The sequence below is a fragment of the Salmo trutta genome, chromosome 9 (assembly GCF_901001165.1).
Source record: "Salmo trutta chromosome 9, fSalTru1.1, whole genome shotgun sequence".
NCBI lineage: Eukaryota > Metazoa > Chordata > Actinopteri > Salmoniformes > Salmonidae > Salmo > Salmo trutta.
In genome coordinates this window covers 43147269-43163893 of record NC_042965.1, presented here as the reverse complement: position 1 = coordinate 43163893, position 16625 = coordinate 43147269, and the positions used below count along the sequence as shown (strand labels likewise).

Genomic DNA, 16625 nt, shown 5'->3' with positions numbered 1-16625 from the left:
CCTTATTGAGTTTCTCTTTTTTACTCCTCCCCTTGCTTTGGCAGCCCTGACAGTCCGTTGGAATCGTAATCCAGTTGGTTGTATTCCGTTACACCTTCTGTGTGGGTGTTGTGAAGCAGGGCTGTGATTACTGGGGAATGTTCCCATCTGTGCTCTAGATTCAGGGACCGTGACCTCGCCCGGCCTCCACTACAGCCCAGGCTGAGCCGTGACCTCGCCCGGCCTCCACTACAGCCCAGGCTGAGCCGTGACCTCGCCCGGCCTCCACTACAGCCCAGGCTGAGCCGTGACCTCGCCCGGCCTCCTCTTCTTTCCTCTGAGCTTGACACACACACACACACACACACACACACACACACACACACACACTTCCCCTGAGATTTTTTTTCTTCATCAGCGTTGGCCAAGGTAGCAGAGATTTTTTTTGTGACCTTCTCAGTTGTTGGACGTCTGGTGCCTTGTTTTAAAATGACTATCTACTTAAAAATGCATGAAGAAATAAAATGATTCTCCTCTCCCTTCACTCTGCTGCTGCTTCTTTTAGAGGGCACTCTGCCTTGAACATGATCACATTGTTAATCTGGGTAAGATACAGTGCCTTCAGAGAGTTATCATACACCTTGATTTATTTCACTATTTGTTCTTAACAGCCTGAATTCAAAATGGATTAAATAAAAACAATTCTCACCCATCTACACACTACCCCATAACCACAGTGAGATTTTTGTTGTTGAAATGTATTGAAAATGAAATTTACTTAACTATTCACACCCCTGAGTCAATACATGTTAGAATCACCGTTGGCAGCGAGTACAGCTGTGTGTCTTTGCACACTTGGATTATACACATTAGTTGATTGTTTATCATTGCTAGACAGCCATTTTCAAGTATTGCAATAGATTTTCAAGCCAATTTAAGTCAAAAACTGTATCTACTTGTGAATATTCAATGTAGTCTTGGTAAGCAACTCCAGTGTACATTTGTCCTTGTGTTTTAGGTTATTGTCCTTCTGAAAGGTGAATTAGTCTCCCAGTGTCTGTTGGAAAGCAGACTGAACCTGGCTTTCCTCTAGGATTTTGCCTGTGCTTAGTTCTATTCAGTTTATTTTTATCCTAAAAAAACTAGTCCTTGCCTATGACAAGCATATCCATAACATGATGCAGCCACCACATGCAGTGATTTTACTTTAGTGCCTTATTGTTAACAGGATTCATGTTTTGGTATATGTTTATTCTGTACATGCTTCCTTTTTTTCACTGTCATTTAGGTTAGAATTGTGGAGTATCTACAATGTTGATCCATCCTCAATTTTTCTCCTATCACAGCCATTAAACTCTGTATTTTAAAGTCACCATTGGCCTCATGGTGGAATTCCTGAACAGTTTCCTTCCTCTTTGGCAACTAAGCTAGGAAGGACGCCTTTATCTTTGTAGTGACTGGATGTATTGATACACCATCCAAAGTGTAATTAATAACTTAACCATTCTCAAAGGGATATTCGATGTCTGCTTTTTAAAAATTATTTATTTACCAATAGGTGCCCTTCTTTGCAAAGCTGTCATCAAGGCAAAGGGTGGCTGCTTTGAATAATCTAAAATCAATTTTGAATCTAAAAACATATTTTTTTGCTTACTACATAATTCCATATGTGTTGTTTCATAGTTTTTATGTCTTCATTATTATACAATGTAGAAAATAGTAAAAATTAAGAAAAACCCTTGAATGAGTAGCTGTGTCAACTTTTGACTGGTACTATATATAGGAGCTACCGAATGTCATTTTTTTTGGTGAATTTGGACATCTACAAGCGAATGTGAACGAGAAACATGCAAATAAACAAAGTTTTGACGCATGCTTGTCTGAAGGAAGAACAGTACTGGCTCTGGAGCAGCATGTGTACATGTTGTGTCTGTGTGGAGTCTGGAGTTGCTAGGGCGACGGGCCTGCCTGCTCTGCTTAAAAAAAGATGGGGGAGGAGCAGACGTGCACGAGAACAGTGGAGAAAAAAACGCAAGAAAATGAAAGATTGCGGTGGCAGCTGTACAGAACTCATTCTAAGGGCTTTGACTTATCAAACATGATGGAAACCTAACACAATATGATGCCCCGTCACCTTATTAATTCAGCCACTTACTTAAATAACTTGCAAGTTAAACTTCATTTTTTTTCACCACAGGAAAAAATAAAAGCATAACAAATATCTTGCCGTTCTAAAATGCTTGTTATTGTTATTTCTGCTCGGCATCAGACTCATTTTATCCTTCAGTTGCATTTCTCCATTTAATTTTATCAGCAGACAGTGCTCTGACCTGTGTATAGCTCATTTTCTCTGGTATTTTTCTTGGTGTAGCTAGCCTAGTTTTCTTAGGTAAAATGCACGATGAACTTTAAGCAATACATTAGGAAATGATGGCCATGCATTGCTTTTGCAATGAAGACCTTGCTTTGTCATTGTAAGATCATTTAATACCAGCCAAATACAGTTGCTCTTCTGTTGTCATCTGATAAAAATTAAGATGATTTCTGCTGTGTAGCACAAATGTATTTTTTGAGAAATAAAAATATAGTTGCACGTTAATGATCACTCTAAAGCAAAAAAACCCACTTGATTTTCAATATAAAACGTGACCCCCGGTACACAGCTTCTCCCGTTGTGCTATTTACAAACAAACACGTGACTGGCTCAGCTGTTCTGGGGAACTACGGGAAGCTTCATAATGTGACTGGCTCAGCTGTTCTGGGGAACTACGGTAAGCTTCATAATGTGACTGGCTCAGCTGTTCTGGGGAACTACGGTAAGCTTCATAATGTGACTGGCTCAGCTGTTCTGGGGAACTATGGTAAGCTTCATAACGTGACCGGTGAAATGAACGTGATCTGCTTTGCCTCCTGATGTATTGCACAAGTTGAATGCAGGTTACTTAAAAAGTAGCTACAAAAACGTTATTCAACGGTATTAATAAAAACATCTCGTGGCTATTTCCAAATACCCCTGTATACGGTATACCGCCCAAGCCTAGTAGCCGGGACCAATCTCCTGTACAGAGGCTTCCTTTTGTCCAGACACACACACACACACACACACACATCTCTCCAGCAAATTGGTACGCAGGGTACAAAGCCCCCTAAGAAATCATCCGTCCTGAGGCACTCTGGGAGAATAATGGACTCTATAGCCGCTGCACTTCCGTGGTTGGCATGGCAGAGTGTGTGAACTAAAGCAACAGAGCTTTGATTTCAGTGAGAACCTGATCCTGAACCATATGGCTCCCGTCAGAGAGGGAGAGACCGGCAGGCTCAGTAGAGCGAGTGCGTTTGGTTATTTAGTTAATTGGTTATTTTCTCGCTGTCAGAATTTGCAAATAATAGTCCTCTGTCCTTTTTTATTTTTTATTTTTCAATACTCCCTGATTTTGACTAGCTTTCCTTTTCAATGATTTATTAGTGAGCTGGACACGGTCAATAAACTGTGTGAATGTAGGTCCATTGTCATTCTACAGTTTTAATTTGGTTTGAGTCATTTTAAAGTATGTTGAGTTCGTCCGTCTGTCTTCCCCCCCATAACACACAAATATGTGACCCATTTCAGGAAACTAGGCCTATGTCGCAGGTCACTACTTCACAGGAGAGCCGTTTGAACGTGAACTTAAAAAAAAAAAAATCTAAATGCGTTTTCAAACATGAACTTTCATGTGCCTTAATAACAGACTTGTATGCCATCTGTAAATACTAATAAAATTGTTAAATTATGAGCCTACTTGGTTTAGCCACAGAAAAAGTCAGCAACCTTCCTGCTAGCTGATTGGCTTAGATGATAATGACTGGGCTGGACATGCCGAGAGATGAGTTTGAGCAGGTCAGTATGTCTAGGTAATCCTGTCTAATGTAGATTAAAAAAAATGTGTTGCATAGTAAAACTGCATAAGTGTTGCTCTCCACTTTCTGGAGGACCGAGTTTTGAAATCAGTGGAATTGGAGTATGATAGCTAAGGAGATAGAGAAAACACCTGTCTCCGAATTACATCTTCAAACAAAGGGCAACCATGGCATCCGACAGGAGACGCGCCCGTCAATGAATGATAGTCTAGCTAGCTACATTTTCAGATATTGTTAACCTACCTGCAGATTCATGCATGAGTTGGGATTGTGGTTCATTGTTTAGCTAGCTAGCTACATGTCTTAGCAAAAGACTCCGCTATGCAAGTAACCATTTCGGGTGCGTTCGTAAATTCAGTCTCTGCTCCGATTTCAGAGCACTCTCGTCTTGAGTGTGACGAAGCGAAGAATAACTGATGAATTTATGAACGCTCAACACTAGTTGAATATGGCTGGTGTAAGTAAACGTCAGCAAAAAAGCATAATTAAATTGTTGCCAGCAACACAGTCAGTCACCAACACTCTAGATAACATGAAAACAGCCTAACCAGCTCTGCTAGGGGGAGTAAAATGGTCAGTTTGGGTGGGGCTAAAGCTTAAGAGGGTGTGAACGACGCTGAATGGGTGTAGACAAAGGAGAGCTCTCCAGTAGGTACCAAAACATTCATGGGCCGTTTTCTCAAAAGTGGGGTTACAAGTTTATCAACATTCAAAGCAGCATTTATTTCCCATTTGTTCCTCAAATGCAGTGTATGAGAGACCATTTTCTAGCTCTGTGTCTCTACTTTTATCCAATATAAATAAATAAAAAATCCAAATTTGCTTCATAAGACCGAAATCAAGGTGGTCGGTCACCATATTATATACAGTGTTTACCATATATGTCTCGATCTCTCTCTCTAACTCGTTGTATTCAGGACAGAAAGTTCATTTCTTTGCCACATATTTATTTGCAGTTTTACTTTAGTCTTATTGCAAGCAGGATGTATGTTTTTGAATATTTTGTATTCTGTACTGACTTCCTTCTTGACTGGGTGGTGTAATTAATAACTTCACCATGCTCAAAGGGATATTCAATATCTGTTTTTATTTTTTACATATCTACTTATGGGTCCCCTTTTTTGCGAGGCATTGGAAAACCTCCCTGGTCTTTATGGTTGAATCTGTATTCACTACTCGACTGATGGACCTTTACAATTATCTGTATTTGTGGGGTACATAGATGAGGTAGTCATTAACAAAATCATGTTAAACACTATTATTGCACACACAGTGAATCCATGCAACTTATTATGTGACTTGTTAAGCACATTTTTACTCCTGAACTTATTTAAGCTCCCCATAACAAGGGGGTTGAATACTTTATTCACTCAAGACATTTCAGCTTTTAATTTTTTATTCGTTTGTAAAAACAAAATGTTTAATATTATGGGGTAATGGGTGTAGGCCAGTGACGCATCTCAATTGAATCCGTTTATTTTTTTTTTAAATTCAGTCTGTAACACAACAAGATGTATAAGTGAAGGAGTGTGAACACTTTCTGAATGCACTGTAGTGCACTACTTTGGACCAGAGCCTTATGGGTCTTGTTTAAAAGCAGTTCACCTCATAGGGAATAGGATGCCATTTGAGACACACAACAGGTTGTTTTTGAGAAACCTTTAGGCCCAGTTGGTTATAACAGGCTGCGCCAGCAGAGCAAAGCAGTCAAAAATGAACAACAACAAAAAAGCTATGCCAACAAACCGGTTTGGTTTCTGCTGACTGACCTGTTGGTAGTAAAGTACAGGAAAAGCACCTTTTTTTAAAATGGAAAGAATCTGTAAGGTGTCTTTCCTGTAACCACTATTTATTGCTTTCGTTACTGCATGTGAAACTAGGCCTAAGTACTGTATGTTACTGCTTGTGAAACCAGGCCTAAGTACTGTATGTTACTGCATGTGAAACTAGGCCTAAGTACTGTATGTTACTGCATGTGAAACTAGGCCTAAGTACTGTATGTTACTGCATGTGAAACTAGGCCTAAGTACTGTATGTTACTGCATGTGAAACCAGGCCTAAGTACTGTATGTTACTGCATGTGAAACCAGGCCTAAGTACTGTATGTTACTGCATGTGAAACCAGGCCTAAGTACTGTATGTTACTGCATGTGAAACTAGGCCTAAGTACTGTATGTTACTGCATGTGAAACTAGGCCTAAGTACTGTATGTTACTGCATGTGAAACTAGGCCTAAGTACTGTATGTTACTGCATGTGAAACTAGGCCTAAGTACTGTATGTTACTGCATGTGAAACTAGGCCTAAGTACTGTATGTTACTGCATGTGAAACCAGGCCTAAGTACTGTATGTTACTGCATGTGAAACCAGGCCTAAGTACTGTATGTTACTGCATGTGAAACTAGGCCTACGTACTGTATGTTACTGCATGTGAAACTAGGCCTAAGTACTGTATGTTACTGCATGTGAAACCAGGCCTAAGTACTGTATGTTACTGCATGTGAAACTAGGCCTAAGTACTGTATGTTACTGCATGTGAAACTAGGCCTAAGTACTGTAACTGAAGTCACCCAGGCTTCTCTGGAACAAACACCATTATCCAAATAATCATGTCATACTGGGAAGAACCAATGAAGCTGCTCATAAAAACACTAGTTACTTTCACCACCAATACATCCTCTCTGTTCATATTCAGAACAGGCAGTGACGACGAGATAGCGTACGTACTGACAGAGTTCAGTCAAGATTTGATTAGTGTCGCTCTCGGGTTTAGTTCTCACTCGGCACAGTTTGAGTTGAAGAGGGCTGGTTAAAGTTTTGATGATTTGCAATGGTCAGATTCCCAGATTGCACTTTTGTATTGTATTTGACTGCAATGCATCTAGAATCAGAAACAAGAAGAGTTTTCCAACACTAATAATGATGGTGATAAGTCTCTCTAGCAGGCTGTGTTTAACGTTAAGTCAATTTTAATTTCACTTAGGCTAACTCAATTAACTTTAAGGTTGTTCCTTCCTGCTTTAAACCCTTTGTTGTCATGATGAGGTTAACCTGCTCTGTTGTTGTGGTGATCACGTTAACCTGCTCTGTTGTCATGGTGATTAGCCTATCCAGAGGGTATGTGAGGTGTGTCTGGCTTCTCCTCTAATGTATTAACCGCTGTTCTGGGTGGCTCTGGGTACCGGAGTACCTGGGTACCTCATCCCCTCTTTTGTCAGAACAGGCCTTCATTATTTTATTAGCTTATCACTGCTTTATCATGTACAGATGGGTAGCAGTGGTGATTCCCTCTGAGCAGACTGTGTAATGAGTCAGTGGTGATTCCCCTCTGAGCAGACTGTGTAATGAGTCAGTGGTGATTCCCCCCTGAGCAGACTGTGTAATGAGTCAGTGGTGATTCCCTCTGAGCAGACTGTGTAATGAGTCAGTGGTGATTCCCCCCTGAGCAGACTGTGTAATGAGTCAGTGGTGATTCCCTCTGAGCAGACTGTGTAATGAGTCAGTGGTGATTCCCCCTGAGCAGACTGTGTAATGAGTCAGTGGTGATTCCCCCTGAGCAGACTGTGTAATGAGTCAGTGGTGATTCCCCCTGAGCAGACTGTGTAATGAGTCAGTGGTGATTCCCCCTGAGCAGACTGTGTAATGAGTCAGTGGTGATTCTCCCTGCTGGCCCTGACTGGGGCCCTCTCCCTGCTGGCCCTGACTGGGGCCCTCTCCCTGCTGTGTGTGTGTGTGTGTGTGTGTGTGTGTGTGTGTGTGTGTGTGTTCAGGCTCCTTGTTCCCGTCAGTCCACTTCAGGGAGCAGAGTTCGTTATGCAACAAGGATGCCATAGTAGGGTACTTCTTTCTCCTGGCCCTGCATCAGGTCAACAGGTCTTTGAAACCTACTGCTCGGTCCACTAATGAGCGAGAGGGAGACACCCTGGAGCACGTGAACTCTGTTGTGTGTGTGTGTTTTGTATGTACTCAACATGTGTATGATGCTAACTGTTCTCCTCCTGCCTCCTCTCTCCAGGTGGTTTCTCCGTGGTGTTCCTGGCCCGGACACAGAGTGGCATGCGCTGCGCTCTCAAGAGGATGTACGTCAACAACGTCCCAGACCTCAACATCTACAAGAGAGAGATCACTATAATGGTGGGCATATAGAGTGAGAGACTGTGTGTGTGTGTGTGTGTGTGTGTGCCCCTCTTTTTTTTTTCCCCCCACATCAGCTGATGTCACAAAGTGTTTATACAGAAACCCAGACTAAAACCCACAAATGATCGTGGTCACTGTAATAACTGTTCACCGCACATCTTCTCTGCTCCTGACTGCATGTGTTGCCATAGAAATATAATGAATAGAACAGGCGTCCCCATTCCAGTCAATGATGGCATAATGTGTCGGGCTGGCGGACATCGTGAGTGTACCAATGGGAGCAAAGCAGGAAGTAAAAGCCAGTAGTGTAACCTTCAGTATGTGCTGTGATTTATTTATTAAAACTTTTTTTTTTATTCAAGTCAACGGTCATTACAGGGACACATCAGTTAAAAGAAAATATGTTTTTAACTTTTATTTAACTAGGCAAGTCAGTTAAGAACAAATTCTTATTTACAATGACGGCCTACCTGGACGACGCTGGGCCAATTGTGCCGCCGCCCTATGGGACTCCCAAACACGGCCGGATGTGATTCAGCCTGGATTCGAACCAGGGACTGTAGTGACGCCTCTTGCACTGTGATGCAGTGCCTTAGACCCCTGCGCCACTCGGGAGCCCAGTTAGAGGTAGACTCAGAGAAATGACGTAGTAAAGAGCGTAGGGGATCGATTTCCGCTACAACTAAAGAGCGTTGAAATGCGAGGCTCAATTTGTCCTCTGTTTTGGTCCCCGTACCTACCAACGCTATTAACGGCGTGAAGCGAACCCGTGTAGATACTGTGCGAGAGCGAAGTCTTGCATCTCGCTCATCTCAATATCTGCGTTTCTGCTCGTAGCAACGTCATTTCGCTGAGTCTACTTTTTAATTTTTTACATTTGAATGAACATTCTACATTAGCATGGAACCTTGTTTCAGCGAAGGAGCAACAAAGTTTCATCACGTTATGTCTTTTTTAGCGCAGAAAGGGACTCAACCGCATGAATGCCGTCAGCTGTTCGTTCCACAATTTATAATTAAAAATGAAACGGTTGACATTTTATTTTAATGATGGTCTTCATCCATAACCGTTGGTAATACAGTAATTGTGACAGCCCTAGTTTGAATTTGTCTTTGTAATGGTTTACGCCTTCCAGAAAATCCACTTGTTATATGAACTTAATTACCTCTAAGAGAGTAGATGAACATGTTTTTTTACCCCTGTCTGTAACTCAACAGCTAGTTTTCTGTGGGGTGTGCTGACTTAAACCATGAGTAACATGTACACTACCGTTCAAAAGTTTTGGGGTCACTTAGAAATGTCCTTGTTTTTGTAAGAAAAACACTTTTTTTTTTTGTCTATTTTAAAATAACATTAAACTGATCAGAAATACAGTGTAGACATTGTAAATGACTATTGTAGCTGGAAACAGCTGATTATTAACATTTTTTTTTTAATGGAATATCTACGTAGGCGTACAGCATAGGCGTACCCTTATCAGCAACCATCACTCCTGTGTTCCAATGGCACATTGTGTTAGCTAATCCACATTTATCATTTTAAAAAGCTAATTGATCATTAGAAAACCCTTTTGGAATTATGTTAGCACAGCTGAAAACTGTTGCGCTGATTAAAGAAGCAATAAAACTGGTCTTTAGACTAGTTGAGTATCTGGAGCATTAGCATTTGTGGGTTCGATTACAGGCTCAAAATGTCCATAAACAAAGACCTTTCTTCTGAAACTCGTCAGTCTATTCTTGTTCTGAGAAATGAAGGCTATTTCATGCGAGAAATTGCCAAGAAACAGAAGATCTCGTGTAACGCTGTGAACTACTCCCTTCACAGAACAGCGCAAACTGGCCCTAACCAGAATAGAAAGAGTGGGAGGCCCCGATTGATTTATTTTACCTTTTTTATTTAAATTGGCAAGTCAGTTAAGAACAAATTCTTATTTTCAATGACGGCCTAGGAACAATGTGTTAACTGCCCTGTTTAGGGGCAGAACGACAGATTTGTACCTTGTCAGCTCAGGGATTCGAACTCGCAACCTTTTGGTTACTAGTCTAACGCTCTAAACACTAGGCTACGCTGCGGTGCACAACTGAGCAAGAGGACAAGTACATTAGAGTGTGTAGTTTGAGAAACAGATGCCTCACAAGTCCTCAACTGGCAGCTTCATCTCAATGTCAACAGTGAAGAGGCGACTCCGGGATGCTGGCTTTCTAGGCAGAGTTGATAAAGAAAAAGCCATATCTCAAGACTGGCCAATAAAAATAAAAGATTAAGATGGGAAAAAGAACACACACTGGACAGAGGAAGATTGGGGGAAAAAAAGTGTTATGGATAGACAAATCTAAGTTTGAGGTGTAAGGATCACAAAGAAGAACATTTGTGAGACGAAGAAAAGATGCTGGAGGAGTGCTTGACGCCGTCTGTCAAGCATGGTGGAGGCAATGTGATGGTCTCGGGGTGCTTTGGTGGTGGTAAAGTGGGAGATTTGTACAGGGTAAAAGGGATCTTGAAGAAGGAAGGCTATCACTCCATTTTGAAATGCCATGCTATACCCCGTGGACGGCGCTTAATTGGAGCCAATTTCCCCCTACAACAGGACAATGACCCAAAAGCACAGCTCCAAACTATGCAATAACTATTTAGGGAAGAAGCAGTCAGCTGGTTTTCTGTCTGTGCTGGCCACTCCATTATAGTCTCAGGTTCTCAACCTTATTGAGCTGTTGTGGGAGCAGCTTGACCGAATGGTAGGTAGGAAGTGCCCATCAAGCCAATCCAAGTTGTGGGAGGTGCTTCAGGAAGCATAGGGTGAAATCTCTTCAGATTATCTCAACAAATTGACAACTAGAATGCCAAAGGGTATGCAAGGCTGTAATTGCTGCAAATGGGGGATTCTTTGACGAAAGCAAAGTTTGAAGGACACTATTATTTCAATTAAAAATTATTATTTATAACCTTGTCAGCGTCTTGACTATTTCCTATTCATTTTGTAACTCATTCCATGTAAGTTTTCATGGAAAACAAGGACATTTCTAAGTGGCCCCAAACTTTTGAACGTGTGTGTGTGTGTGTGATATATGTAGACAGACAGACAAACACTGTAGGTATATTAAGTGCCTCTCAAGTAAAATGGCGCTGACAGAGATGGTCTCTCTGCGTTCCGAGGAAACTGCAGTATTTCGTTTTTTTTTATGTATTATTCTTACGTTGTTACCCCAGGAAATCTTAAGTCTTATTACATACAGCCGGGAAGAACTATTGGATATAAGAGCAACGTCAACTCACCAACATTACGACCAGGAATACGACTTTCCCGAAGCGGATCCTCTGTTCGGACCACCACCCAGGACAATGGATCTAATCCCAGTAGGTGACCCAAAACAACAATGCCGCAGACGGAGCGGCCTCCTGGTCAGGCTCAGTAGACATGCACATCGCTCACCGCTCCAGAGTATACTACTCGCCAATGTCCAGTCTCTTGACAACAAGGTAGATGAAATTCGAGCAAGGGTTGCCTTCCAGAGAGACATCAGAGATTGTAAAATTCTCTGTTTCATGGAAACATGGCTCTCTCGGGATATGTTGTTGGAATCGGTTCAGCCACCGGGCTTCTGCATGCATCGCGCCGACAGAGATAAAAACCTCACTGGGAAGAGGAAGGGCGGAGGTGTACGCTTCCTGATTAATGACTCATAAGATACAGGATCTCGAGTCCTTCTGCTCACTCGACCTAGAATTCATTACGATCAAATGCCGGCCATTTTAACTACGAAGAAAATTCTCATCAGAACTCAAACAGGATGTACCAGTGAAGAGAACCATTCAACGCTTGACCAATCGGAACGCTCCAAGACTGTTTTGATCACGCGGACTGGAATATGGTCCGGTCAGCCTCGGCGAATAACATTGACCTATACGCTGACTCGGTGAGTGCGTTTATTAAGAAGTGCGTTGGAGACGTTGTACCCACTGTGACTATTTAAAACCCACCCTAACCATAAACTGTGGATGGATGGCGGCATTTGCGCAAACCTGAAAGCTCGATCCAATGCATTTAACCATGGAAAGAGGTCTGGAAATATGGCTGAATATAAACAGTGTAGTTATTCCCTCCGCATGGCAATCGAACAAGCGAAATGCCGGTACAGGGACAAGGTGGAGTCGCAATTCAATGGCTCAGACAGGAGACGTATGTGGCAGGGTCTACAGGAAATCACGGACTGCAAAAACAAAATCAGCCACGTCACGGACACCGACGTCACGCTTCCAGACAAACTAAACACCTTCTCGCTTTGAGGATAATACAGTTTCACCGTCGCAACTCGCTAACAAAGACCGCATCCCTCCCTCTCCCTCTCCTTCTCCGTGACTGACGTGAGTAAAACATTTAAACTTGTTAACCCTCGCAAGGCTGCTGGCCCGGACGGCATCCCTAGCCGCGTCCTCAGAGCATGCACAGACCAGCTGGCTGGTGTGTTTACGGGCATATTCAATCAATCCTTATCCCAGTCTGCTGTCCCACATGCTTCAAGATGGCTACCATTGTTCCTGTACCCAAGAAGGCAAAGATGACTGAACTAAATGACTATCGCCCCGTAGCACTCACTTCTGTCATCATGAAGTGCTTTGAGAGACTAGTCAAGGATCATATCGCCCCCAACTTACTGGCCACCCTAGACCCACTTCTGTTTGCATAAGTACCAACAGGTCCACAGATGACACGATTGCCATCACACTGCCCTATCCCATCTGGACAAAAATAATACCTATGTAAGAATGCTCTTCATTGACTACAGCTCAGCATTCAACACCATAGTACCCTCCAAGCTCATCATCAAGCTGGAGGCCCTGGGTCTCTACCCCACCCTGTGCAACTGGGTCCTGGACTTTCTGACGGGCCGCCCCCAGGTGGTGAAGGTAGGGAACAACATCTCCACTTCGCTGACCCTCAACACTGGGGCCCCACAAGGGTGTATGCTCAGCCCTCTTCCTGTACTCCCTGTTCACCCACGACTGCGTGGCCATGCACACCTCCAACTCGATCATCAAGTTTGCTGACGACACAACAGTGGTGGACGAAACAGTCTACAGGGTGGTAAGGGCTCTCGAGTGTGGTTTCAGGAAAACAACCTCTCACGCAACGTCAACAAAACAAAGGAGATGATCGTCGACTTCAGGAAACGGCAGAGGGAGCACCCCCTTATCACATCGAAGGGACAGCAGTGGAAAAGGTGGAAAGTTTTAAGTTCCTGGGCATACACATCACGGACAAACTGAAATGGTTCACCCACACAGACAGTGTGGTGAAGATGGCGCAACAGCGCCTCTTCCAACATCAGGAGGCTGAAGACATTTGTCACCCAAAACCCTGACAACAAACCTTTTACAGATGCACAATCGAGAGCATCCTGTCGGGCTGTATCAGTCTGGTACGGCAACTTCACCGCCCTCAAATGCAAGGCTCTCCAGAGGGTGGTGTGGTCTGCACAACCCATCACCGGGGGCAAACTACCTGCCCTCCATGACACCTACAGCACCCAAGGACAACAACCACCTGAGCCACTGCCAGTTAGTTAACAACGCTATCATCCAGAAGGTGAGGTCAGTACAGGTTAATCAATGCGTGGACCGTAGAGACTGAAAAAACAGCTTCTATCTCAAGGCCATCAGACTGTTAAACAGCCATCATGAACTCAGAGAGGCTGCTGCCTACATTGAGACCCAAACACTGGACACTTTAATAAATGGATCACTAGTCACTTTAAACAATGCCACTTTAAATAATGTTGACATATCTTACATTACTCATATCACATGTATATACTGTATTTTATACCATCTACTGCACCTTGCCTATGCTGCTCGGCCATCGCTCATCCATATACTTAAATGTACATATTCTCATTTACCCCTTTAGATATGTGTGTATTAGGTACTTGTTGGGGCATTGTTAGATTACTTGTTAAATATTACTGCACTGTCAGAACTAGAAGCACAAGCATTTTGCTACACTCACATTAACATCTGCTAACCATGTGTATGTGTTCAATAAAATTTGATTTGATTTGCCTTCAGAAAGTATTCAGACCCCTTGACTTTTTCCACATTTTGTTAGGTTACAGCCTTATTCTAAAATGTATTTTTAAAAATTCATAAAATCTCAGCAATCATCACACAATACCCCATAATGACAAGGTGTAAACAGGTTTTTAGAAATGTTTGCTAAATTATATATAATAAAATAAATCACATTTACATAAGTATTCAGTCCCTTTGCTTTGAGACTCGAAAATGAGCTCAGGTGCATCCTGTTTCCATTGATCATCCTTGAGATGTTTCTACAACTTGATTGGCGTCACCTGTGGTAAATTCAATTGATTGGATATGATTTGGAAAGGCACACACCTGTCTACATGAGGTCCCACAGTTGACAGTGCATGTCAGAGCAAAAACCAATCCATGAGGTTGAAGGAATTGACAGTAGAGCGCCAAGACAGGATTGTGTCGAGGCACAGATCTGGGGAAGGGTACCACATTTTTTTTTTAAATCTGCTGCATTGGAAGGTCCCCAAGAACACAGTGGCCTCAATCATTGGAAGAAGTTTGGAACCACCTAGACTCTTCCTAGAGCTGGCCGCCCATCCAAACTGAGCAATTGGAGAAGGGCCTTGGTCAGGGAGGCGACCAAGGACCAGATGGTCACTAACAGAGCTCTGGAGTTCCTCTGTGGAGATGGGAGAACCTCCCAGAAGGACAACCATGTCTGCAGCACTCCACCAATCAGGCTGTTATGGTAGAGTGGCCGGACGGAAGCCACTCCTCAGTAAAAGGCACATGACAGCCAACTTGGAGTTTTTCCCAAAAGGCACCGAAAGGACTCTCAGCTTATGAGAAACAAGATTCTCTGGTCTGATGAAACCAAGATTGAACTCTGGCCTGAATGCAAAGCATCACATCAGGAGGAAGCCTGGCAAAATCCCTACGGTGAAGCATGGTGGTGGCAGCATCATGCTGTGGGGATGCTTTCAGTGGCAGGGCCTGGGACACTAGTCAGGATCGAGGGAAAGATGAAGAGCAATGTACAGAGAGATCCTTGATGAAAACCTGCTTCCGAGAGCTCAGGACCTCAGACTGGGGTGCAGATTGACCTAATAGGACAACAACCCTACGCACACAGACAACACAAAGCAGGAGTGGCTTCGGGACAAGTCTCCGAATGTTCTTGAGTGGACAAGCCAGAACCCGGACTTGAACATCTCTGGAGAGACCTGAAAATAGCTGTGCAGCGACGCACCCCATCCAACCTGACAGAGCTTGAGATGATCTGCAGAGAAGAACGGGAGAAACACCCCAAATACAGGTGTACCAATGTGACGTGGCAGTACGGTAGATGTGACGTGGCAGTACGGTAGATGTGACGGGGCAGTACGGTAGATGTGACGGGGCAGTACGGTAGATGTGACGGGCCGGAGCAGTACGGTAGATGTGACGGGGCAGTACGGTAGATGTGACGGGGCAGTACGGTAGATGTGACGGGGCAGTACGGTAGATGTGACGGGGCAGTACGGTAGATGTGACGGGGCAGTACGGTAGATGTGACGGGGCCGTACGGTAGATGTGACGGGGCCGTACGGTAGATGTGACGGGGCCGTAGCAGTACGGTAGATGTGACGGAGCCGTACGGGAGACGTCTGGCCCACTAACAGCACTGTAGGTGAGTTTCTAAACCAACACAACTTTTGGAAGTAAGTTTTTCGCATAGTGCTTTATTCGTTTTTTAATTTTTTTAAAAAAATTTATTTTTTACAAACAGAACTAAGTCTTAGACTAGTAACGTTGTCATACACTACACTGGGACAGGAAGTGTACATAAAGAAACCTAGACTGATGACTGACTTATCCTCTTGTGACGTGATACAGATAGATACACAACTCCTTTATGCAATTGCTATGCCAGATTTTAAAATAGCTTTTCGGCGAAAGCACATTTTGCAATATTCTGAGTACATAGCTCGGCCATCAAGGCTAGCTATTCAGACACCAGCCAACTTCGGGGCTCACTAAACTCAGAATTACTATTAGAAAAATTGGATTACCTTTGCTGTTCTTTGTCAGAATGCACTCCCAGGACTGCTACTTCCAGAAGAAATGTTGTTTTTGTTCCAAATAATCCATAGTTATGTCGAAATACCTCCGTTTTGTTCGTGCGTTCAGGTCACTATCCAAAGGGTAAAGCGCGAGCGCATATCGAGACAAAAAAATTCAAAATGTTCCTTTACCGTACTTAGAAGCATGTCAAACGCTGTTTAAAATCAATTTTTATGTTATTTTTCTCGTAAAATAGTGATAATATTCCAACCGGACAATAGTGCATTCATTCAAACGCAAAAAGAAAAAACAGCGTGGTCGCGGGACCGCGCATCTCCAATCTCTGAGTCACCAGGCAGACCACTGACAAACTGTGCTCCTATACTTTGCCCAGAGACAGGAGACGCCTCAATCCGCTTTCTGAACGCTTTAGAGAGCCAATGGAAAGTGTCACGTAACAGCTCAGATACTGTAGTTCCGATAGAGAAGCAACAGAAGGACTACAAATTCGCAGACATGCCACTTCCTGCTTGGAA

At 43.2% G+C, this 16625-nt stretch overlaps 1 protein-coding gene across 2 annotated transcripts in view; it reads left to right on the top strand.

Annotated features, from left to right (window-relative positions):
• Nucleotides 1-16625, top strand: part of LOC115200607 (BMP-2-inducible protein kinase) — an 86334-nt gene that overhangs the window by 32112 nt on the left and 37597 nt on the right. For both annotated transcript variants that reach the window (XM_029763788.1, XM_029763787.1), the window contains exon 2: nucleotides 7892-8010. In XM_029763788.1, the coding sequence (XP_029619648.1) occupies nucleotides 7892-8010 (119 nt within the window). The remainder of the gene's footprint in view (nucleotides 1-7891; nucleotides 8011-16625) is intronic.